This window comes from Xiphias gladius, chromosome 19, assembly GCF_016859285.1.
Source record: "Xiphias gladius isolate SHS-SW01 ecotype Sanya breed wild chromosome 19, ASM1685928v1, whole genome shotgun sequence".
NCBI classification, from domain to species: domain Eukaryota; kingdom Metazoa; phylum Chordata; class Actinopteri; order Istiophoriformes; family Xiphiidae; genus Xiphias; species Xiphias gladius.
This window is the reverse complement of record NC_053418.1, coordinates 4,786,353-4,810,663: the sequence shown is the minus strand read 5'-3', so window position 1 is coordinate 4,810,663 and position 24,311 is coordinate 4,786,353. Positions and strand designations below refer to the sequence as shown.

General features: G+C 40.2%; 1 protein-coding gene and 1 long non-coding RNA gene across 5 annotated transcripts; both read right to left on the bottom strand.

Moving 5' to 3' along the window:
* Positions 1-2,564: 2,564 nt before the first annotated feature.
* LOC120805471 lies at positions 2,565-8,669 on the bottom strand. Of its 2 annotated transcripts, none has more exons than XR_005709553.1 (5): positions 8,546-8,669; positions 7,530-7,670; positions 6,982-7,094; positions 6,033-6,230; positions 2,565-4,098 (listed from the first exon to the last, which is right to left on the bottom strand). It is a non-coding gene; the product is annotated as an uncharacterized LOC120805471 (long non-coding RNA). The 2 variants fall into 2 exon arrangements; XR_005709554.1 differs by having other exon boundaries at positions 6,033-6,221.
* A 3,231-nt stretch (positions 8,670-11,900) lies between these two features.
* ckap2l (cytoskeleton associated protein 2-like) lies at positions 11,901-23,703 on the bottom strand. Of its 3 annotated transcripts, none has more exons than XM_040154134.1 (9): positions 23,442-23,703; positions 21,516-21,582; positions 21,352-21,406; positions 18,540-19,741; positions 17,925-18,120; positions 17,429-17,587; positions 15,690-15,750; positions 14,221-14,383; positions 11,901-12,543 (listed from the first exon to the last, which is right to left on the bottom strand). In XM_040154134.1, exons 1-9 carry the CDS (start codon positions 23,479-23,481, stop codon positions 12,243-12,245), a joined length of 2,244 nt encoding a protein of 747 aa, XP_040010068.1. In that variant the 5' UTR covers positions 23,482-23,703; the 3' UTR covers positions 11,901-12,242. The 3 variants fall into 3 exon arrangements, with proteins under 3 accessions (XP_040010068.1, XP_040010069.1, XP_040010070.1); XM_040154135.1 differs by lacking the exon at positions 23,442-23,703 and adding an exon at positions 21,758-21,968; XM_040154136.1 differs by lacking the exons at positions 21,352-21,406; positions 21,516-21,582; positions 23,442-23,703 and adding an exon at positions 20,743-21,041.
* Between the last annotated feature and the right edge of the window lie 608 nt (positions 23,704-24,311).

Below are 24,311 nucleotides of genomic sequence, written 5' to 3'. Positions count from 1 at the left end.
TCGCATTCCTGAAAAAGAACCAGGACACCATTCTGGATATACAACGATTTATTAAAAGAAAACACACACACACACACACACACACACACACACACACACACACACACACACACACACACACTATTGTTTTTCAATCCAGTGCAGGTTATTTAGGTCAAGCATGCGTCTTCCGGTTCTCAGAGGCAACAGCATGAAAACTTTCCGAAAGGCGCATCGTGTTCTCTCCCTTCGATGTTTGGCTGAAGTTATTGTCATAACCAAGGCCATTCTGATAAAAAAATAAAACCATCATTGCTGTAGTAGCCAAGGTCAAAGGGGGTGGCTGTTTTTGCGTCCCCAAATGCCCCAGATTGTTATCTGTGTGCTAGAAGCCGTGGGCGTACCCAGATAAAAGTGGCTCCAGCCCAGGACCTGCTGCTGTTATACCGAAGGCTACGTACAATGTGACCTGAACCAACATGCCATTTCTGGACTAAATGACTGAGGACAGGGGAACGAGCTTCAGAACGGATATGACATCATGCACAAACACTTTCAGTGATAGTTTCTGCAGTCTCCTTGGCCAGGCTTCAGTAAATATTTTCAGCATGAGACATCAGGGGCTCCTGAACACTTTCTTCACTGATGGGTTGACCAACAATCATCAAATATGTATTTATATATATATATGTATATACACACACACACACACACATATATATATATACATATATATATGTTGATAAGTGTAACTGCACAACAGAAGACAATGGGGTTTTTACTACAATGCTTTCCAACTTTCACACAAGCAGTCACGTGATGTAAAACACAAACAAAAAGGAGGAAATTTCTACTACTATTCATCAGCTTTTTCTACATGATGTAAGTGCAGTTGTACTACTGTTGAAAAATGACTCATATTCACTATTTAAGGTCGAGGTCTGAATCAGGCTTGTACTAACTGGTATGTTTTAATCAAGCTGATGTGGGAAATTTATTTTCATACACTAATGAATGTGGGTTATTTTTTTTTTGTTTTTTTTTTGTAGATGTGAAATTGTAGTTGTGTTCAGTAAGTTACCGTTAAAAACAGAATCTGAGAATCCAGCCGGGGGGACTGCCTAGTCATTCTCATTTCCTTTCTCATAGTTTGTCTACATTATCAGCAGTGGTGCAGACATCAAAACGGCGGCCAGTACCAAAAAAAAACGTTGTCCAAACATTAGTACAGTAGCAGATAAGAACGTTCCTGGCAGCTCCAGAAACACTTCTCCCAAGGTTCTCATAACAAGTGAATTATATTAGTTCAACACAATCATATTTGCGCATACACAGCTTAATAGCGATAAAGTTTGCAGAATTAGAAATGGGAGAGCAGAGACAGCTGTACAACATAACAGAAACACCAGATGATACAACCCACTGGCCTTACAAGTACAGACGTGGTTTCTCGACATTCTGTTTTCCCAAGATGGTTACCTGAATTAATGCCATTTAGTGTGTGGGTGTGTGTGTGTGTGTGTGCATGGAGGACTTCTTGCAGCTTTTCTGGATTTGTCATGAAAGGAAAACTGAAGAGTTGCTCACAGCTGGAAAGAATTGAAATAACTTCTGGGTAGTGATGAAAGAAAATCTTGGAAAAACCATTAAGGTTGCACGTTAACTAACATCCAACGCTGTATTTATTGTGTTAGTGTATATTGCCTCGCTTTAGTGATGTTTTCTCCATTTTATTGTGGTTATTTATTTTCTCTTGTTCATCCTTTTTTGTTTTTCTTATGTTTGTTACTATCCTGCCTGTTACATGTTTTGTGTTAAATGCTTTTATTGTGAGGCACGTTGTAACTTTTCTTTTTTAAAGTGCTCTTGTACATAAATAAAACTTTACTTCATTGCCGACGGAGAGGCAAGCAAAAGATCTGGAACTAGTCAAACCAGCATTGACGTTTTCATTTTTTTTTTTTCTGTGCTCTCATCCATGCCTCATCACTCGTACATCTGAACACAACTCATTCTCGAAACGCTTCATCCCCAAACAAAAGTCTCATTTGCATGGACAGTGGTTGTCTTTGCTAAAAAAAAAAAACTAAACCAAAGGGAGAAGAAGATCTAAAGTCACTGTCAAAATATATCAAGAGATCAATTTTAACCTTAATTCTACAATAAACTGAGCTTTGTCCGACAAGTGTCAGACAAGTGTTGGTAAGTCTACCTGCACAACAAAAGACAGAGGGGTTTACAATTCTTTCCAACTCTCACACAAGCAGTCACGTAAAGTAAAACACAAACACAAAGTGTGAGTGAAACAGCTCTGCTGGGAGTTGGTCTCACAGAGAGGCTTTATCGCTCAAGATTGTATTTGTTGAAGTAGTTGTGGCAGGTTGAGATGAACCAAAGGTATTTCTTGCGTGGTGCGGCTGAAAACACCTTAGAAATCAAACGCAAGCAGATTGCACCTGAGATGTTCTCTGCTCATATCCAGAGCAAAGTATCAGGACAGTATTTGGGAACAGAGTGAAAGTGAATCCAGTAACAATCTAAACCTGCTCAATAACAGCTTTCTAAAAATAATCTCTCTTACAGGATTACTCTTGAAAAAATGATTTATTAAAAAATACATACAAACACATTTATGTATACGTAAAGCTTTTCTTTTCAATACCAGCAAGGCAAGTCATGAAAAGGCCATTGACAGTAACCACTGACATGTATTCAACTTCAAAGGGGGCATTTTATGGAAAACATAATTCTCTTCAGTTTTAGGGGGATTTTGCAGTTCCAGGTGTTATCTTAATGCTGTTTAAGTAGGAAGTTGCTTCCACTGTTCATCCACCTTTTTTACATGATGAAAGTGTAGTTGTACTACTATTGAGAAATGACTGACATTCACAATTTAATTACTAAGTCAAGGTCCGAATCGGGCTTGTAAACTGGCATGTTTTGATCAAGCTGGGTCGGTATTCCTGCCAGCCAATCACTGTAGAGGATCGTGAATACTGTTAAATTAAAGTTTGAGTACAGATTGGTGCGTAGCTCTAGCTAATCGAATAACTTTTGGTCAAAATAAAAATTTGGTTGAAAAAAAAAAAAAATCCCCAATCTGCATCACAGACACCCAGTAGTCCAAAAAAAAAAGTAAGAAAACACCCAATTCCCCTCTTAAATACCCACACACAACAGTTTCACATTAAATGGTGACTCTACCAACTTGCACAGAAAGATGAGCTTACTAAGATATTGAAGAGGCCTGTAAGACAAGAGGCCTGTCTACTAAGGCTAAGGAAGAGGCCAAGAAAATGAGCCAAGTGTATCATTGGGTTCAAACTTTTAACAGACAGTCTAAGTTATAAACTGGTTAGTCAACAAAAGACCAATTTATCAGAGTTCACCAGCAGCAAAGGTTTAACAAAAAGAAAATATCACATTACAGTGTGGGAAGTTTTGCATCAAGCATTTTTGGAGCTTGGCCATGTTAGGAATTAAGAATCAGGATATCTCAGCCCCTGCTGAGTCCCCTACCTTTATGGCGTACAGTAGTTAAAGCTGGAGTGCGGGACTTTTACATATGCCAAACGACTTCACACAATACTGATTAAGTTAATCGGCGGCAGGTAAATGCCTGTATTTCACAGTATACTTGGGTTTTGAATCTTTTGTCTGTGGCAAAATTGCCACACTGTGCACCTACAGCGATGCCTCCTTTAGTCAACCAGCAAGTTTGCCAGAGCTGAAGAGAGGAGCTACCGCAGCGACGGAAAGGGAGGCGGCTTCAGCTGGGAGTATGGCGGAGCCTATGGCGGAAAAACCGAGGATAACTCCAAGAAATGTTTCTGATGCTCCATATAAAAAAAGAAACTTAGCGTTTGTAATTTGTGTAATTACTCTCACTGCCAGAGGGTGAAGACAATGGTTCCGCACTGGTTTAATCGAAAGAGTATGCCCTTATATTACCAAGGACACAATTAGCCACCCAAGAATGACAAATTATCTCAGTAACTCAGTGGTGTGTTGGGTCCAGAGCTGGAGCAGATCAGGTAGAGCGCAGAAGAAGGAGTCCACCCCCAGTAGGGAAATCTTGAATTATGTACCAGGTGAAGCTGAGTTGGTGGTGGTTGCCTTCTGTGAAACAAACAACAGAGAGAAGGAAGGTAAGGGCCAGTCTCTGAATAAACAGAGGAATGATAAACCAGAAACTCAGATATTGATTACATGGAGGAGACATATGTTTGCATTCCAATACACTAAAATAAGATGGTTAACCCAATTAATATATATGCTTAGCATCATCATTTAGCTCAAAGGACAACTGTTTTCCCGAGTCTTCTTTGACAGTGACTTTAGATTCTGACTGTTGGTTGTGCTCATGCACCTAACAGCAGTTCAGATTATACAGCCTTCTTAGAGTCTTTGAGTGGGGCCTTGGAAAGGGCACCACCTGAAACCTGGAGGGGCGTGATTAGGAGTTATGGCCTACCTGATCTGAACTAGAGTGGTGGTTTGTTGTTCTTCTGTGCTAGCCAGATATCGGCTATAAAAAAACACCATTTTCAAGCATAAGGTGGTTCATAAGTGTACTTGGTGCCAGATCACCCTAGGCCTAGGTTCAATGATTGACTTTGTGGTCGTGTCATCTTATCTGATATCTGTAAGTTTTGACACTCAGGTAAAAAGAGGAGCAGCTCACCACCTGTTGGTGAGTTGGATCAGATCGCAGGGGAGGCGGCCAGACAGACCCGGCAAACCCAAATGTGTAGTGAGGGTGAACTGGGAACATCTGTCCAAAAGGGCCATGAAGGGAAGCCATGGAGAAGGACTTTCGGTTGGAGGCTCTGGCAAACCACCCAGCATCTCAGAAAAGGAAAGCAGGGCTTGGACCAGGCTGTTTTCAGTACGGGTGGAGGCCTGCTGGCTCGGACTGAGGATATCGTTGGGCAGCGGAAGGAACATTCTGAGGAACTCCTGAACCCAATCAACATGTCCTCTACAGAGGAGGCAGAGTTTGAAATGTTGGGGGAAGTCTGACTGATATCTGCGGCAGAGTGAGGTAGTTAAGAACCTCCTCAGTGGCAAGCTGCAAAGAGTGGACGAGATTCGTCCCTGAGATGCTGAAGGCTCTGGACATTGTTGGGCTGTCTGGTCTTACAGGCCTCTTCAATATCATCTGGAGGTCAGGGACAGTGCCTGGGTTGTCCCTTGTCACCAATCCTGTTTGTGATCTTCATGGACAGGATTTGAAGGCGCAGTCAGGGGGAGGAGTGTGTTCGGTTCAGGAGCCTCAGAATGGCATCTCTACTATTTGCAGATGACATGATGCTGTTGGCTTTATCAGACCTTAACCATCACCATGCTCTGGGGCGGTCTGCAGCCATGTGTGAAGCGGCCAGGATGAGGGTCAGCACCTCCAAGTCCAACTCCGAGGCCATAGTGTTCTGCTGGAAAATGTTGGATTTCTCCCTCCAGGTTGGAATGTAGTTTCCGCCCCAAGTGAAGGAGTTTAAGTACCTCGGGGTCTTGTTTACGAGTGAGGATAGGATGGAATGGGAGATTGGCAGGCGGGTCGGTGCTGCATCAGCAGTTAAGTATTGTACTGGACCATTGTGGTGAAGAGAGAGCTGAGCTGAAAGGCAAAGCTTTAGCTGTCGATCTACGTTCCGACTCTCACCTATGGTCATGAGCTTTGGGTAGTGAAAATATGACATTGCGGATACAAGCGGTTGAACTTAGTTTCCTCCGCAGGGTGGCTAGGCTCGGCTTTAGAAACAGGGGAAGGAACACTGACATCAACGGGGAATTCGAGGTGGAGCGGCTGCTCCTTCGCATCAAAAGGAATCATGGGAGGATGGACAATTCCTCCCTGACAGGTAAAGATTTTAAGAACAATTGAACACTGACTGTAAAAGCAGTCAGTTAGTTGGTTTTTCCTTTATTATTGTATCTGTGGCCACTGTCAGACAAGTACTTTAACAACAGAAGACATTACAATTAAAGACAGACCTCGAACATAAAAGCAAGTACAAATAAAAAAATTTTTGGTTAGAATAAGGAAAACATACCTCTACTTATATCTTTTCATCTGTGATGTAAGCACACTTCTGATCATCATTACTGATATCCAACAAACTGCCTGAGAGGGTCAGGTATAGTTTAGGGTTGATCACAGATACCAGGCCGTAATACTTGTCTCCATTGTTTATCTTCTCAAACCAGTTAGATTCAGATAATGAATCGGTACTGTCAGCCAACTGTGAACACTGAAAACACAATGAATAGCAGAGTTTTGTTCCCATTTTAGGCAGAAAGAAACCAGGTGTGAGCTCATACAAAAATATCAGTTTTTCAGGTAGTTTTCTTTAAGTTGCCATAATCAGGGCTTTTAATTGATTTCAAGTGATGCTGTACCCAAAATCAGTCTTTTGAACTAGAAACGCTAACAATCCTGTAGGATTGCTGGCGTGTTACAGTGTAATCAGCAACTCCACTGTTCATCTATATGTGGATAGCCATTATGTTCCAAATACATTTTTTTTCATCATGTTATGGCTTAACAGAGTTGAAAAGTTGCATATTTAAATTCTCTCTATTTTATGTACCACTTTACGTAGAAACACTGTACTCTCCCACTTTATGTAGCAATCACATACACATCTACATTTATGTTATGGCCATCAGCTATGGCTATGGACAGGGGAAGCCAGTCAAAGGCAGGAATCAGAGCTAGTGTGTTGTAAAAATGGAAAGAAAAAAAAAAAAAATTCATGAAAGATGCCTTTGCAAATTTAATGAATTCAACAATCGAAAATGGGGGTAGAAAAATTGTCCCCTAAACTAATACAGTAAATGACTTGGAGGAAAAAAAAACGCTAAATATAAATGTGCTTCAACACCAGTTGATTTCACTGGTATATTACACGCTTCTTCGTGCTTTTATCTGATCTGTACATTGTTTTTGTACTGAGAGCAAATACACTGTATATACGGTTATTATGTAAGGTTTATATTTACTTCCAGTTTCCCTTCTTTCACATTTGGTGAATAGAACTTAGATCCATCCGGGCAGCTGAAGGCAATCTGGTTTTTCTCGTTTATTTTACGTCTCCATATCAACAACGTACCTGCTAGAAAATAGAAGCAAAACAAAATATTTACTTTGTGTCCGAGTCAATAAAGTCGCCACACTAATCAATAATCATTCAAAAATGGGACTAATATCAAACATAGCCAATCATTGCGAAGAGTCCTATATAAAGACTTTAAATTGCCACAATCAGTAATTGTTATGACTTTTCAATTATTGACAAAATTCATCACTTTGTTGGAAGATACCTCTATAAAGCTGTAATTGTAAAGAATATTGTTTCTGCTTGTGTCAGACCTACATCAAAGTAAAATTTTGAATTCTTCAACTCTGGTGTTTAGTAACTATTTTTGATCTGTCAGACAATAAGCAGCTTTATAAATTGTCAAGCATCAATGGGGCATCAAATCAGTAGTTTTAGCAGAACAGTTCATCTTTTATTTTTGAAACAGTGGTCATTAGAAAACAGATGTACCGCTGTTATTGGCATTTTGAAAGTCAGACACACACAGCTCCCGTAAAGTTCCTGATCGCCGGACTGTCACATATTTCCCCTCTTTATTCCTCAGGTGACATTTGTCATCACTCATGATCATGCTGTCTCCTCAGTGGCGTTCTGACGTGAAGTGAAAGGACAGAAAAACACCTTTCATGAGTCAGAATCACAAAGTGCAGTACTCAAGAAGCTTCATAAACTTTAAGGTGTCCCATTTGAATAGTGAAAAGTATTTGTCTTCACACTTTGCCCTAATCGCATTCACAGCTCTCCACCGCATTTCAAAAACAGAAACTTGGAAAGTTCTGAGCTTATGTGCAACCTCTTTTGCTCACTGATTACTATCCCGAATGGTTAGATTAGTTGGTAGATTTCTATCCGTCACAACTACCCTGCCACAACCTGGATTACATAATTTACATGATTTTTTTTGCCACTGAATCCAGGTGTAAACCTGTTGCAGTTGATAAATAAATATATAACCCTCAATTCTTCCGTACCTGTAAAATACAATTTGTATCAGTGTCAAAGCTTAAGTCAGTGGTGGAATTTAATTAAATGCATTTTGCTAATACTCTGCACTTAAGTAAGATCTTTGAGGGGACGGGTGCTCGTAGTGGAGAATTTTTACTTTGTGCTGCTTTTACTTAAGTAACTCTTTCTTCCCAACACAGACTAAAAATGAACTTGCAGCTCAAAATCTTGGGGAACCTACTCCTCCTGCATTTCCAACTGGCTGGATTAAAGCCTGGTCTCAAAAACACTGGCTAAAGTCTCTCTCTCTCTCTCTCTCTCTCTCTCTCTATATATATATATATATATATATAGATATATATATATGTATATATATATATATATATATATATATACAGAGAGAGAGAGAGACTTGTCTATTTCTCTCAAAAAAGTGAGATGCATGCATGTTGTCGTACAGTACTCAGGGAAGAGGAATGCAAAGCTAATGTGCATGTTAAAATAATGCACCTATCACTCACCCTGCAGCGAAAGTCCTGCGCAGCTGTGAACCGGAGCCTCCGGGTTGATTAGCAAAGGGAAAAGGAGCAGCGAGCGTCCACGAAGCCTGCAGCAGAGCGGAGGGGCCACTCTTTAAGTAACCTGACGCGCTGACGCAGGCGCTGTGGAGGTTGACGCGATTGGGACTGGAGGACACGAGGGGACGGACCTTCCTCGGAAGGAGAACCTCTGCAAGATGGGCGAGCGAAAAGGGGATTTGTTTACGGAATGATGCATAAAATATGACACTTCGACCAATTCAGATTTTTGTTTTGTTTTTTCCCCATCAGAGAAAAAGGGGCTACAGGGGTCATGAATGAACTGCAGGGCCCCTTCTGACCTTGCTTTGCTCTCTGTCCGAACACACCTCTATGGTGCACAGAAGATGCAGGGAAGCGGTCAAGGGGGGGTTGTACAAAACACTTTGACAACAGAGAACGGGGGTCCGGTGCATTGCGAGTCCAGGTTTTGGTTTAGGCCAGTAGATCCCAGAGTGGATGCTGAGGACAGGCCCGGGCAGGCGTGCCGCAAGATTTGTTTTTAATGTTCTAAATGCACATTTTTAATAACTCTTCGCCATATTGAAAACAGGGGCGATGCTTACCTGAACCCCATTTCTGTACTCATGCCGTCCAACGCACCACCGCGGAAGGAATAAACGATACGCAGAGTGAAATCACTGTATCGCCTCAAGTTTTTCAGGGGCCCGACAGTCAGAACAGGGGATCGTCAAACCTCTGTCCAAAACAGAGCCATAAAAAAGTCTCATCATACTTAAGTTGCTATGAGCATTCAATACCGAAATTGCGCAACAAAAAAAACGCATTAAAATAACAATGATATCACCATCATCATGAGACATGTTCCAGGAAGTGAAAAGTTTAAAGAAAACAAAAAAAAAAACAAAAGAATTCCCAAAAGTGACATTTTTAGACTGGGGCTCCATAAATCTTATTAGTGCTGCAAACCACGGTTTAGGTTTGGTCAATCATGCCCAGTGAAGGACGACGGGATTTGACGGGAGGAAATGACTTTGATATTTGGGGTTCCAGACAGACACCTCAGTGATATCTGCAAAAAAAAAAAAAATAGGAACCATATGATTTAGCCAAGAATAGCCAGACCAACTGACTATGATGGTTTAAGGGCAGAAATGAACCGTGGGCCCCTGGAACATACGCTGCAACCCAAACCTAGACGCACACACCTGGTTCAGCAAACCGCATGGTTTATTCCGAGAGACTCATTAAGGTGAAGGTGTCTTTGAGGAGAGAGAGAGACCCGAAACACGCCAATTACAACAATCATACATTTTTATTAAAAAAAAAAATATATATACCAGCAATGAGAACTTTACAGGCGCTGTCGGAGACAGCGGTGCCTCGGAGTGTCTTTGTATTTTCAGTCCTTTCCAGTGGAGAGGTTCATAGTAACCCTGCGATGTCGGGGACTCTCTCCCCCTGTGCAGAGATTGAAGGGCCGTTGGCTTCCAAACTCGAGTATATGTCACACACCTTGGCACTGAGGCGTGAAACGCATGGGAGAGCGACACCATGCAACATGTTGGTCAGTGCCTGGTAAGAGTGAAATACTAAAAATCAACTGGCTTCGATAAGTGGCGCCCGGTGGGTTTGAGGCCGGCAGCATAAGCAAGCGGCGTATCTCCAGGATCCAGATCAGATAGTGTGGTAGACTGTAATGAGGGCCCCCCCTTGTTGGTTTTTTTTTGGGAAGGGAGAAACAAGCTCTGTTCTGGGCACATTTTGCGTTTCTCCAAAAAAACCTTGAGGAGTCTCCCTCGAAAAGCGCCACAGGAACTTTTTTTTTCCCTCTTTCTATAAACAGTGCCCCGCTTATCTGGGAGTCGTCACGGACAACTGAGCTCATGCAATCCTCCGGGGGAAGACGGGGAGATGCGGCTGAATGCTCCAATGAAAAAGTTAAGTGAGTCAAGGTTTTTTTTGTCAAGATACAGTGAAGTTTGCACATTCCACACAATTCATTTTCAGCCTCGAGTAAACCTGATTGTATGCAACATAACTCTCACCTATTATCTTATTATCTTAGTGTCAGTCCCCGTCGGTCAACAACTTCGATATAATAAGTCAAGCTTGATACCAACTCGGGGTGTCATCAGTTTCACTTCGGCTCTGATGTTGTGTGTAAGCTGGTTTTCACGCTTTGCTTGTGTGTGTGTGTGTGTGTGTGGGTTTTGTTTTTTTTTTCTAGATTTCCATTCATCAAGTCCTGTTAGTTTACATCATATTCACGGGTGCGTCATCATGGTGTGTCATATTGGCAGTTTTAATCAGTTGCTCTCGAAGCGAGCCCTGCCCTTCCTTTAACATCATGGCGGTAAAATTCCACTTTGCTGCCAGGTTGGTGGGAAAGCCAGTACATTTTTTTCCCCCAACTCAAACCGGTGCAACTACCCAACACAGCAACAACCAATTGATTCTGGCACTGGTATGTCAAGAGTGCTGGTGTCAGTGTAAGTTTATCAATGCTAGCTGTTGTGTAGTGAAGTCTACATGACAGACAAGGATTAATGCAGGGTGTGTGTGTGTGTGTGTGTGTGTATGTATGTATGTATGTATGTATGTATGTATGTATGTATGTATGTATGTATGTATGTATGTATGTATGTATGTATGTATATATATATATATATATATATATATATATATATATATATATATATATATATATATATATATATATAGGCCTTGTTAGCCAATACTCAAACAATGTTTATATGAAAAGTAGATCACTCCTATCATCTAATGAAACTATAATGCAGATCACATAAAATAACAAAACCTTAAGCTTCAAGATGACTTGTTACTGGAGGTTTAGGGATAAGTTAAAGCCCCAAATTGTAGACACAGTCAACACACATGCTTAATGCATGCATAAATACATCATAGATTGACACAGTGGGGTGTGTAAGTATTTGAATAGTGACACAGTTTTCGTAATGTTGCCTCTGTACACCACCACAATGTATTCGAAACATCAAGATGTGATTGAAGTGTAGACTTTCAGGGGTTTTAACAAAACAAGTGTTTCAACAAAAATATCGCATCAATTGTTTTGGAGTTACATCCATTTTTATACATAGTCCCTCATTTTCAAAGGCTCAAAGGTAATTGGACAATTGACTGACATCGGTTTCATGGTGTGGGCTGTTTCCTTTGTTATTTCATGACAGATTAAGCAGATAAAAGATCTGGAGTTGATGCCATATTTATTTTCTAGTAACGTGAGTACAGTAATCAGATGTTTCAGTCCTGTAGTACCTTTGACTGTGTATATATATATATATATATATATATATATGTTTTTAAAAAAAGAGGCCATTTATTTTGCAATACTATGTACACATTATTTGAAGTAATAAAATAATCCAGGGCCCAAAAGCAAAAACCCAATGACTTCTCCATAAGTGTGAGACATAGCTAACTCTAAAACACACAGCTCGTTGCCTAAAATGTCAGGTTCTAGCTTCACAAGGATAATACTTTCTTTTCGGGGAACAGGATGAGATCTGACAATACGTATGTACATATGTTGTACTTTCTTTCATTGCTATGTGAACAGTAACAAATACTGACCATCTGAATTTTGTCTCAACCACAAACTGCTGCGAGGTGAAGTTAGCAACTAAGACTAAACACCTTAATCGCAGACTAGCTGGACGAACACCTTGTCTGTAAGTGCTTCGTTCTGTCTGTAGATGTACATCGGCGTGTCACTGAGACACGGTCCGGTTTCCCCGCTCTCCTGCTCTTCACTGTTCTCTTTATCCTCCTCGGAGATCAGGTCATGGTACGAGGCCACACAGAGATCATGGTCCTGGAGGGACGCAGGATATCGGAGCGAGGCTCTCTCAATTCGCACTGAGCGTCTAACCGGGGTGAAAAACCGAACCTCCTGTCCATTGACCCGCGCTGGTTCTCTCTGCTGGCTCGCAGGGCCGCTAAAGAAAAAGAAAGACGAAATCACTCATAATTTTCAACCTTATTCAGCCTCTAAAAAAAAAAGATTGTTCCGCTCTTATGAGTATTAGTTCCTAGTTATCATGGCTGCTTCGATGTCATCTTTTCCCTCCTCAGTCCTTTTCCCTTACCACGGTCTCATCATTCTCACTCTTTTGACTGTGCCTATTGTCTATTTCCTCTCGCTTTAACTATACAGTATAATATAACCATAATATTAAGTAAACAGTTATATGTGGGGAAGACAGAAGAAAGACTGACAAGTTAAGAAGGGAATGGCTTGTGTGTTAATTTGGTATCCTCTGCCAGATGACTGGATTTTCTTCAATATGTAGCTTAAAATGTTGATTGCTACACATCGGTATGTCCCCACCAGCGGTCAACTTTTTAACACCTCTTTGGACCAACCTGTTGTCCGCATTTGTCTCGAAACCACTCCTACCACACGAGTGCTGAATTGACTGTTGGCCTGTTGCATTCACTTTCACTGTTTTAAAGTGCTTTAAGAGGTTAATCTTGACAAAAATCAAGTTTCTTATTACTGTCAGTAACTGAAGATGGAATCTGCGCTATGTCAGGATGCTCTTCAACATGAGAGAGACTAGTCAAACTGAGACTCTGCAAGAAACTTCATGGTCTGGAGCTAAAAAGGTATCATCTGCAACTGGATTTTGGACTTTCTCACCAATCAATCACAGACCGTCAGGACAGGGAGCTCATTTATTTGTATTTGTATGACAGTTGCCAGAGACACAAAGGGAATTTCCAAAAGCATAATAAACCAAACTAATTTAACCTATACACAGTCAAAGGTACTACAGGACTGAAACATCTGATTACTGTACTCACGTTACTAGAAAATAAATATGGCATCAACTCCAGATCTTTTATCTGCTTAATCTGTCATGAAATAACAAAGGAAACAGCCCACACCATGAAACCGATGTCAGTCAATTGTCCAATTACCTTTGAGCCTTTGAAAATGAGGGACTATGTATAAAAATGGATGTAACTCCAAAACAATTGATGCGATATTTTTGTTGAAACACTTGTTTTGTTAAAACCCCTGAAAGTCTACACTTCAATCACATCTTGATGTTTCGAATACATTGTGGTGGTGTACAGAGGCAACATTACGAAAACTGTGTCACTATTCAAATACTTACACACCCCACTGTGTCAATCTATGATGTATTTATGCATGCATTAAGCATGTGTGTTGACTGTGTCTACAATTTGGGGCTTTAACTTATCCCTAAACCTCCAGTAACAAGTCATCTTGAAGCTTAAGGTTTTGTTATTTTATGTGATCTGCATTATAGTTTCATTAGATGATAGGAGTGATCTACTTTTCATATAAACATTGTTGGAGTATTGGCTAACAAGGCCAATAAGCTCTTTTCCAACTGGAGTCAGCAAACAGGAGGTGACACATTTTTGCTTTGTTTCTGTAGTCTCATACAGGAACTATCAGTATGATGAAATAACTAGTACTTCACATGAATTTGAACTTTTGCATTGCTTCATCACATAAACACCAGGCAGCTGGCAGGCAGAGGTTTAGAGTTCATGAATGTAAAAACAGGGGTTCACCAACAAATGGTTTTTACTCCACTCAACAAAGAAGAAACATTAATGCAATAATGAGCCAAACCTACCCCGGAGTCGCTGTGATCTTATACTTGACTACAGACGAGTCTCCTTTCTCCCCACAGATGAGGGCTCTGACAGGTTTAGGGGTCGTCACTGGGCTGTTCCTACTCTCAGGAGAGCTCTCAATTGTTGGGACTTGGTCGTCGTTTTTCTCTTTTGCTTCAGGTGCTGAAAAAAAAAAAAAAAATGCAAAGATCTGATGCAAAGTCATTAAAAAACCCCATTACTGGAAGAACTAACATTTTATCTAGATTTCACTGTTGACGTTATCAAATCAATTAAACCTTAAAAAAGTTGCATGGATTGATTTTTATGGCCATCAAGCTGTAAACACAAACAAGAACATTATCATCTCATAAAGTTGAACTGTCAAGTGTGTTAGCAAAAAGTTGTCCATATAGACATCTAGCAGACAGGGAACAACATTATCGTTCATTTGGAATTGTGTTTTTGTACACCTGACTAATGTAAATCTAATATTCACTTTTTTTTTTTTTTTTTTTTAACCTCTGTTTGGATCTGCAACTCCTGCAAGAAAAATATCTGGCTTGTCTGGCCTTTGGCAGTAGACAAATGACCCTGCAGTTGCTTTTTAGAGCTCGTCACTGAAAACCACACTGAGGAGGGCAGTGTGAGGGAACCAAAGGAGTAAAATTGCAGCACGGAAAAACAAAAAAAGTGAGTTAAAAGTTGGTAATAATCCTCTCTCAGGTTTGTCTCTACAAGCAACACCTTTGACGTGATTCACAGTATAGTGACTGACCCCTTTATTAATATAAAAATACTGATTATAGCAGCTTTAAAAACTGAAGGCGGCACAAAATCACACAAAGAAAGTTAAAAACAAATTTTGTGTAAGATTACAAAACCATTCAGTTAATACAATGTAATACAGCTGCCCTGCAATAAATCCTACATTCAGGAAAGATATGATGTTTTTGTCTAGTCAGATGCTGATTCAATTTTATGGTCAGTTTTGGAGGATGTGTTGCATAATACTTTGTTATACCAAAAGGGTGTTTTAATATGTAGTCTACACTAATTGATATAAATGGGCTAACTGAGTGTTTTATCCCCCAATGCTCAGATAGAGATGGGAGAGAAAGCCTTCATGTTTTCTGTTTGAGCCAAGTGAAATATTCTGCAGAGGGAGATGAAGTTTCAATGTGGGTTTTTTTCTGCAAAGACTGCTTTGTACTTAAAATTTAGGCATGAGGGATGCAGTTACTAAAAGAATGAAGCAGAGACTGTATTTCATGTTATATTACAGCTCCCATGTCTATGAGGGGGCTGTAACTTGAAAGAATTCAAGAGAATGTGAGGCTGAAAGAGTCACTTCAAGATACGCAACAGGATGAGACATTGTTAAGTTCTGAATCTCTGAATTGTAAGAATTGTAATACAGTTAGTTTATGCTATGATGACGACTGTATAAAACCACAGCGGTTACATACAAGGTATCCAGGCACACTACCTTGGATCTCCTCCTTTTTCTTCAGAATCTCAAACACCACAGACCGCAGCTCATCCACTGGCTAGAATAAAATAGAAGAAAACAAACAGAAACTTAACAGGAACACAGAAATGGAAGTGTTAATTTTCAACGAAAACACAACATGAACAATTAGTGTTTTGTGGAATTTAAGGCAACATTATTTACTGCACTGTTGATTCTGATCAAATACCAACAGATTCAGAAAAGGCACATGAACTGGCACATGATATTACTAATCATAAAAGACAGTATTCCTTGATAACATCAAAATCTTATATTAAAAACATAATAGTAATTTTTAACTTTATTTCCATATATTAGTCATACATGTAACAACAGTATGTTTTAAGGAGCAACATCACCAAAAGTCCCAAAATGCGAGCAGGGCTCGCTTAACTTATTGACAGTCTCTAGCCTTAGATAAAACAGAAAACTCCACATTGGGGTTTTGTTTCTTATTAGTATTACACCCGACAGAACAATTCTTTGCTGTTGCCATTAATGGGGATCTGTTGATATGTGGCTAAACGGCTACTTAACTGCTAATGCTAGGCAATGTTACTAGCCTACCGTTTCCCCACAGAATTATTCGGTTTTCCCAGCCATAACAATTCACAAGAAATTTATACAAAACCTTATACAGAGGGACGACTTGACGAGTAATTCAGAAGAACCACATCCCTAATGATTCCAAATACAAATTTTTCAGGCACAAAACTTTAAATTTGTATATGAACAGCATGTTAGGGAAGTACTGATACGAAACTTCTGTAGTTAATAATACCGACCAAAATAATTTTTAAATTATATTGCAATCTTCTAATATCTCTTTCATACACTGACTACAGGTGGGCAATATGAATCAAGTCCTCTAATGCAGAAATTTTATATTGTGACGGTAGTATAACGTATAGCAATTGAAACTGTTTATAAATAAAACAGACAACTGGGAGTGTCTATTTTGGCTAATCCAGGGAATTAAATACCTGAGAAATAAAGATACTTCATGCGCTGATGTGAAAATCCTGTAAATCCAATATTATCATAAAACAAAAACAAACTCAGTGACTTGCAGCATGCCAAACAACAGCGGCCTAATACACAAGACATATTGAGGAATAGATATTATAAATACTATATTATAAATATTTACACTCAGTGGGACATTTTCCAGTTGAAAAATATAGGAGAGCAAACTGAGTAATAGCGTCAGGGTTTATAAATTACTTCAAGCATATCTTTGGCATTTCTGTACCACCACGCCTTTTACTTCTCAAATGAGATACTGCTTAGGAGCTCCACTCATTTGCAAATCCCCCACAATGGCCAAAAATCAACCACTGCCGTCTCATTACTAAAAGGTTCCCTCCAGAGTTTTGACCTCTAGCACTGGAAAAACAGTTTTTCTGAGTCCTCCCAATGGTTTCACACTGTACTATTGATCAACAGGTGGCAGTACCATGCCAAGATCCGCAGCGATGGTCCAGCAAAGACAGGGGGGAAGAGTGCTGGTAAAGTAGTGTGGATGTAAACTATGCAGGACTTAAAATACTTTAAAAAATGGCTTTCCAAATGTCTTGTGCATTTTTTAGACCTGGGTGAGTTACACTCAATGTAAATATATCTTTTGTTGTTTATAAGAAAATCTCCAGCGAGCAACTACGTAGAAAACTCCTATGTAAAATCTCTCTAAAATTTGAGTATCGTGGATGCCTTACCTCCAACACAACACGCACTGCCTCTTCAAACATGGGCAGGACATCTAGGTTGCCCTCTCGCTCCCTCAGACGGACCTGACAGATCCAGTATTTGGCAAACTTCTGGGACACTGCTGGCAGCCGCGATAGAACCTCCTTCACCTTGTCTGGACGGCAACCCTGTGGGTGCAGGGCAGGCTCACATGAAACTTTAGAACACCTTCCAAGAGAGACTGCGTAGAAGTGCAGACATTTAAACAACTACCATGTATGACCCTTCTGCAGGTCCTCAGCAAGTATAAGCAGGCAAAAGTACAAAAACTTTTGCCGTCCAACATGGTTGAGTGCATCCCCGCATTAAATTACTTCAGTTTCTCTTCATTTTGCTCTCTGATTACACAGAGCCCATCAAACAATATTTATGCGTATTCCCATTTAACAAAAGTGGGGGATTACAGTAGATTAAAAAGACCAGAAAAACAAAACAGAAAACAATTCCTCACTCCACACCATATACCTCTCCAAGCAATTTGATGCAATCAGCCAGGGACCTGTCTACAGCACAGATGAGGGAGTGGGCCTCATCTTCCTCCTTCATGGTGGCCCAGAAAGGGTGGGACACAGCCACACTGCGCCTGACCTGAGGTTTCACTGGCATGGGAGGACGCTTGTAGGAAATCCCTTTGGCTTCCCGCCATTCCTGCAGTTTTCTCCTTGAGACCAAATAATACAGCAGAGGATACAAAGCAATGCGCTGCGTTGCAGTTATCTATTAAATCAGAAAAACGTCTTGATGTTTAAACAAAAACCATTTTCTAATCATCACATGCTCAAAATCATTAATTTGAGCAATTAACAGAACAACATGCTAAAATCATATCATTGACACATGATTAACTTCAAATACAGCGCATAAAAATATTCAATTGTCACCCGGCCCTAAAGACAACTTTCCTTGTGAGTCATATACAGGAATGTCTGCAGTATTGCAGCTCCTCTGCAGTAAGAACGTGCCCAAGTCATAGGCCAAATTCTAACCCATGGTCAACTACAGTGGAAATGTAATGATTCAGAGGTACCACATCATGGGTACATGCTATACAGTTACCCGGAGTTGCACTGTTTTACTTACATTCTTTCCTTTTGGGCAGCAGTCACTTTCTTTCCTTCAGTCTGGGGAATGACCATGAGTGGGTCCTTTGGCACCTTCATGTCTGTGGCTTGGCCTGTACGGCTGATGGTCCTGGCAGGCCTCGGCACTGTCGGCGACATCACTGGAGCGCCTGTTCTTTCTATGCCTGTTTGTGGCGGAGGGGCACTTGCTGAACTGTGTCCCCTCTCGCTTTGTGTCTCTTGACATGTTTTGGTTTTCCCTCCCAGCTCAGCCACAGCAGCTCGCTTAACCCCACTGGCTGCTTTGAAACTGCACCTGCCCAGTGGCCCCAAGGATGTCCGGGAGGTAATTTTACATGGTTTTCCATTTTTCTCCCCTGCACCATCCGATTTCTGATTTTTTGACCTGTCCGTGGGCTCACCAGCCAATTTAATAGTTTTTGACATCTCTCCCCTCCCGTCTGGCTTAAAAGGTGCTGCTGTGCACTTGGAGTTAGGCGCAGATGTCATTCCCTTTGACAATTCTCTCTGAGTCTTACAAAATGGCTGAGAATGTTTTCCCAAAAGTGGTTTTGAGTTAGCCTTGTTCTGATCTTGAACTTTAATCCCAGCTCTTGCATTCAAATAAAGAGTTGTTCTCTCATTAACAGGGTTGGTTAGAGCATGGGTATGAAGTGTTTTCCTCTGAGCCATGGCAGGCCTCTGAGAAACAGAGACTGATGATGAGGTGCTGGATCGCAGCTTGTTAACAACAGAAGTATTAGTGGTGGTGTCAGCTGCTGTAGCAGAGGTGTATGTTATATGTGGCTTTGTGTTTCTTGGCTGGGTCACTGCAGGAATGAGCCCTGTTTTTGTTTTGACAATGGGGCCGAGACTCATCCTCACACTGACAGAGGCTCTGCCTGAAGATTGCATTCCTGTGTTTAGCTGCTTTTTGAGATGACTTGCTGCATTCAGGTTGGATTTGGAGGACACAGGGGTGTCCTTTCCTATAAAAACTGGGTTTTTATTAAGTTCTGGCTGTGCTGGGCCACTGGTTGCACATGGACGTTTGGCATTCTGCTGTCCAGTCAGGATGCCCCCTTTTATATTCACCTTGTTAGTGACACCAAATGCTCTTCTGACAGGGTGTTTTGTGGATAGAGCAGCCAGAGTTTCAACTTTTCTGCCCTCATATCTGAATGTGTCAGCCGGAGCCTTGTTCTCTTTTCCCATAACAACCTGCAAAGACAAAAAAATTAATTAATAGCAAAAATAGGAACACTGCGATAGCCTGGTTTCACAGTGTGAATCATAGCCTTTATATAAACTATTCAGCATTTACAGTGAAACAGAGCAGCAAGCCAATCTGATAATCAGGACAACTCAGCACCACATGACACTGATGAAATTCCTTAAAAAAAAAAATGTTTTTTAACTACTTCGATGCATGTTCCCATTAGGCTCCCAATTTTCCTCGCATTCTAAGTTCAAGGTACAGTCAGGCACATAAGTATTTGGACAGTGACACAAGTTTCAGAATTTTGCCTCTGTACACCACCGCAATGGATTTGAAACAAAGTCATTAAGATGTGACTAAAATATAGACTTCCAGCTTTAATTAAAGGGCTTTAACAAAAATATCACATTAAACGTTTAGGAATTACAGCCATTTTTATACATAACCCCTCATAATTATAAATATAAGGATTATTTTTAATACGTGGATGAAAATCTTTTGCAGTCAATGACTGCCTGAAGTCTGGAACCCACGGTCATCACCAAATGCTGAGTTTCCTCCCTTGAGATGCTCTGCCTGGCCTTTACTGAAGCCGCCCTTCAGTTGCTGCTTGTTTGTGGGTCTTTCTGTTCTCAGTTTTGTGAAAAGCATGCTGATTTGAGCTGAGGTCAGGTGTCTTCCCCGTGTCTTCCCCGGGCCATTGAAGAATATTCTATTCCTTTGCCTTGAGAAGCTCTTGGGTTTCTTTCGCAGTATGTTTCAGGTCACTATCCATCTGTACTGTGAAGCACCGTCCTATCGGTTTTGCAGCATTTGGCTGAATCTGAGCAGACAGCATAGCCCTATACACTTCAGATTTCAACCTGCTACTTCTATCAGCAGTCGCATCATGGATAAACACCAGTGACCCAGTTCCATTGTTAGCAATACATGCCCATGTCATAAAACTTTCTCCACCATGTTTGACAGGTGATGTGGTATACTTTGACAATAATATGTCTACCTCCTCGAGAGCCTTCTTGACCTGGTTAGCTGTTGTGAAGGGGTTTTTCTTCTCTAAGAAAGAGTTCTGCAATCATCCACTTTAGTTGTCTCCTGTGGTCTTCCAGGCCTTTTGGTGTTGCTGAGTTCACCAGTTCATTCCTTGTATTTAAGAATGTACCAGATTGTTGATTTTGCCTCTCCTAAAGTTGCTGCAGTTTATCTGATAGATTTGTTTTTTTATTTTTTTAATTTACTTGCATCAACACCTCTTTGGACAGCATATTGAGAGTTCATGATTCCAATAACACTTCAGATCAACTCCAGACCTTTTATCTGCTTAATTTGTCGTAGAATAACGAGGGAAAAGGTCACACCTGGCCATGAAACTGATTGTCAGTCAATTGTCCAATTACTTTAGAGTCTCTGAAAATGAGGGACTGTATAAAAATGTCTGTAATGCTTAAACGGTTAATGTAATATTTCTGTTAAACCACTTGAATTAAAGCTGAAAGTATACGCTTCAATCACATCTTGATGACTTTGGCTTTCATAACCATCATGGTGGTGTACAGAGGCAAAATCATGAAAACTGTGTCACATACAAGCACATACGCACACACAGCCCTACCTTTAATGCAGATGCCAGAGGCTTCTTAACCTGACATTCATCACGGAGGTATGGCCTGAGGAGTAAAACGTATTTAATTAGTTTCTCCCTGACAGAACAAACATAAGGAAATGCATTGCTTGAGACTAAGAAGGATAGTTATATTAGAGAGGTTTTTTTCTTACTTAGAATTCGGCAGTTTCAGTCTTCCTTTTGATGCTAAGTATTCCATTAACTTGTGCTTACGTAGCTCTGAGACAGGAAAATACACAGAAAGTCAGCACTGGTTCCATTACTTTCCATTAAGCTCAGCTGTAAATTCCATATTAAAAGATGCATACCGAGACTCTCACCTATAATGATTTATGCTTAATATCCACCCACATGCTGTACCTCTGAATAAATGTGTAAGTGTACATATACTCACATTCTAATACTGTAAATGCAGAATTCAGTCATATTAAAAGATTTAGAATTTCTCTTTTGGTTAACTTTGGGCAAAAAAAACTAAACTATGGAAGAAAAAAAATAAAGATGAATCTTTTTTTATCCAACTGTATCAGCAGTAGTTGAGTCACCTTAACTTTCATCAGCCATTCACAATATGATGTATAGATAATGTAGGTTGCATCTCAAGTGTGTGACTGAGTAGATGATTCCACAGAAACGTACTGCCATCTGGCTGCAGGTTGGTGATACAGTTATACTCTTGTGGATAATGTACCATTTGGAAAAAGGACTCAAACTATTAACGTAGAAAATAGCTGGCAGAATAATAAATAGTTTTGATTTGCATTCCTGTTGCACACAACATATTTAGCACTTACTTTTCTCTGTTAACTGCTAAATGTAGCACTGTCCAGCACGGTTCTTTATTTGTATGGGGAGCCTACTAACATATCTTTCATTATGTCAAATTATGTTAAATACTGAATTTGTGTTATGCATAAATTCACGCCGGGCAAAGCACGCTTTCAGCTATAACCATGACTATAAACCACTACTATATTCAGCAAAAATGCTGACTGCATTCATAATCTTACTGTCATTATCAGTTTGTGATGCTTACTCCCAAAGTAACATTATTAATAAGACCGAAGAAAGAACTGAAAGGCATAGCAGCATAATTAAGTAGTGTTATGGCATTGTTTATCTCTCTTTAAAGTTTATCCTTCTTTGGAGCCCAAACTGGTAACTTATGTTAACGTTAAACATCCAAACTTCAACAAGCCTCTTCACGGTGGTCTGTCTGACTAAAATATAACTTTTGTTAGTACTTCGCAGCTGTATGTAACAATGATTTTTAGTAATATGAGTAATCAAATAATGTGATCTGAAAATTGCTGGGCAGATAATCAATTAAAAAGTAATTAACTTAAGTTTTTCCTGAAATGAGCTGTAGCAGTAATGACAATTATAAATGGTAATAATACAAAATAACTCCACAAAAAAATCTATCTATCTGAGAGCCTCATGCAGCACAACCAACTGTCGCACCAGTTTTACTTGTTTTTTATACATATAGAACATCTCCCGACAGCCCGCAGCCACATACAAAAAACAGTTACTGTCTAAGACTTTTCGCACCTGCACATACCCTGCGATTAGGAGACAAAATCAAATTTTAGCTCACGTTACTGCAGCTACAATTAAAAAAACAAAACAAAAAAAAGAACAGCGTTTGCTAAAGGTCTGATTGTGCTGAGTGAAACACCACAAAAAAAGGACTGAACGGCCTCCTGCAACGTCACAACGATCCCACTTTGAGTTCATTGTTGTGAAACCTCTCCGGATAGTCTGCAAAACAGTCAAACATTTTATACTAGCACTAGTGCCTACAGCAGGCAAGAGACAAGGTACGACGTGTGTACATGAAAATTAAGACCTTTTAACACCTCCTAAGACCCTTTTGAAACCAAACTCATTGCTCTTTTTTTCCCGAGACGTTTAAGACCTGCACATACCCGAGGTACATGACGTTAATGTATTTGTCTAAATATTAAAACGCTTCCTGTGAACGCGTAACGATCTCTACCTAGCGTTAGAGATAACATGCTAACCACTGCTAACCATCTCAGGTAGCTTTTATGCTACTTAATAGTCTCGCTAACCTTTTCTGGAAAGTATCGATACGGTCTCTTCTTCCTCCATATCTCTGAGACTTCAATTTCTTCTTTCGACTTTGTCCAAATTAGTTATAAAAATAAAAATATTAATTCTTAAAAATCCTCGTTGGGCTTTTTTGGTGTTTGTTTTTGTTTTTTTGTTTTTTTTCTTTGAATCGTGATCTTTAACGATACGTTAAACTAGCACCAACAGAACTGAGCTCGCGCATCCGCTTTCGAAATTGCCGGTAGTGAACGCCTGGTCTTCTCTGATTGGTCGATTTGAAAATTCAAACTGGAAAAAAAGTATATAAATATCTATAAAGCACGCATGCGCAACAGCGCCGAGTGGCGCGAGGAGTGTAAACAAAAAGTGTATGTAAGCTGTACTCAGGGTGGACAAGTTCCTGAGGCATAGTAGGGACAGTGGTGTGCAAAAGTTTGGGCAGATGACGCATTTTGTTGTTTTTTGAAGTGTAAAGAAGTAAAAAAACAACCCCTTCGGCTAACAAATATTTAAAAACTGACCCTTTCTTTAAATGTTAATGAACTGTTACTTTTTACTTCGCGAACTTAAGAAAAGGAAAATAAAAATGGCTGTGACGTGCAACAGTTTGGGCAACCTAATAGGGTACGCAGCTACGCCTGGCTGTAGCCTACTTCATTGTTTTTGTGATTAATGTGAAGGGGCTGCCGCAATACTGCACTTTCTCTTCGGGATCAATGTGTCTGTCTATTCCTGTCTATTTTCCCAATCTTTCTTGCAGATCACTTCAAGTTCTGAGATATTTTGAGGCTGTCTTGCAGGCATAGAATGTTTAACTCAGGGTCTGTCAGGGCTGTTGGAAAGTCTCCAGCTTGCGTGTCTTGAAGTAG

Excerpts from the sequence above, each read along its gene's own strand:
- ckap2l (XM_040154134.1), bottom strand. The coding sequence starts at position 23,481 with ATGGAGGAAGAAGAGACCGTATCGATACTTTCCAGAAAAG. Across the intron at positions 21,407-21,515 it reads CTGAAACTGCCGAATTCTAA|GCCATACCTCCGTGATGAAT; the intron begins GTAAGAAAAAAA and ends TTTACTCCTCAG. Across the intron at positions 17,588-17,924 it reads GCATCAAATTGCTTGGAGAG|GGTTGCCGTCCAGACAAGGT; the intron begins GTATATGGTGTG and ends CTGCACCCACAG.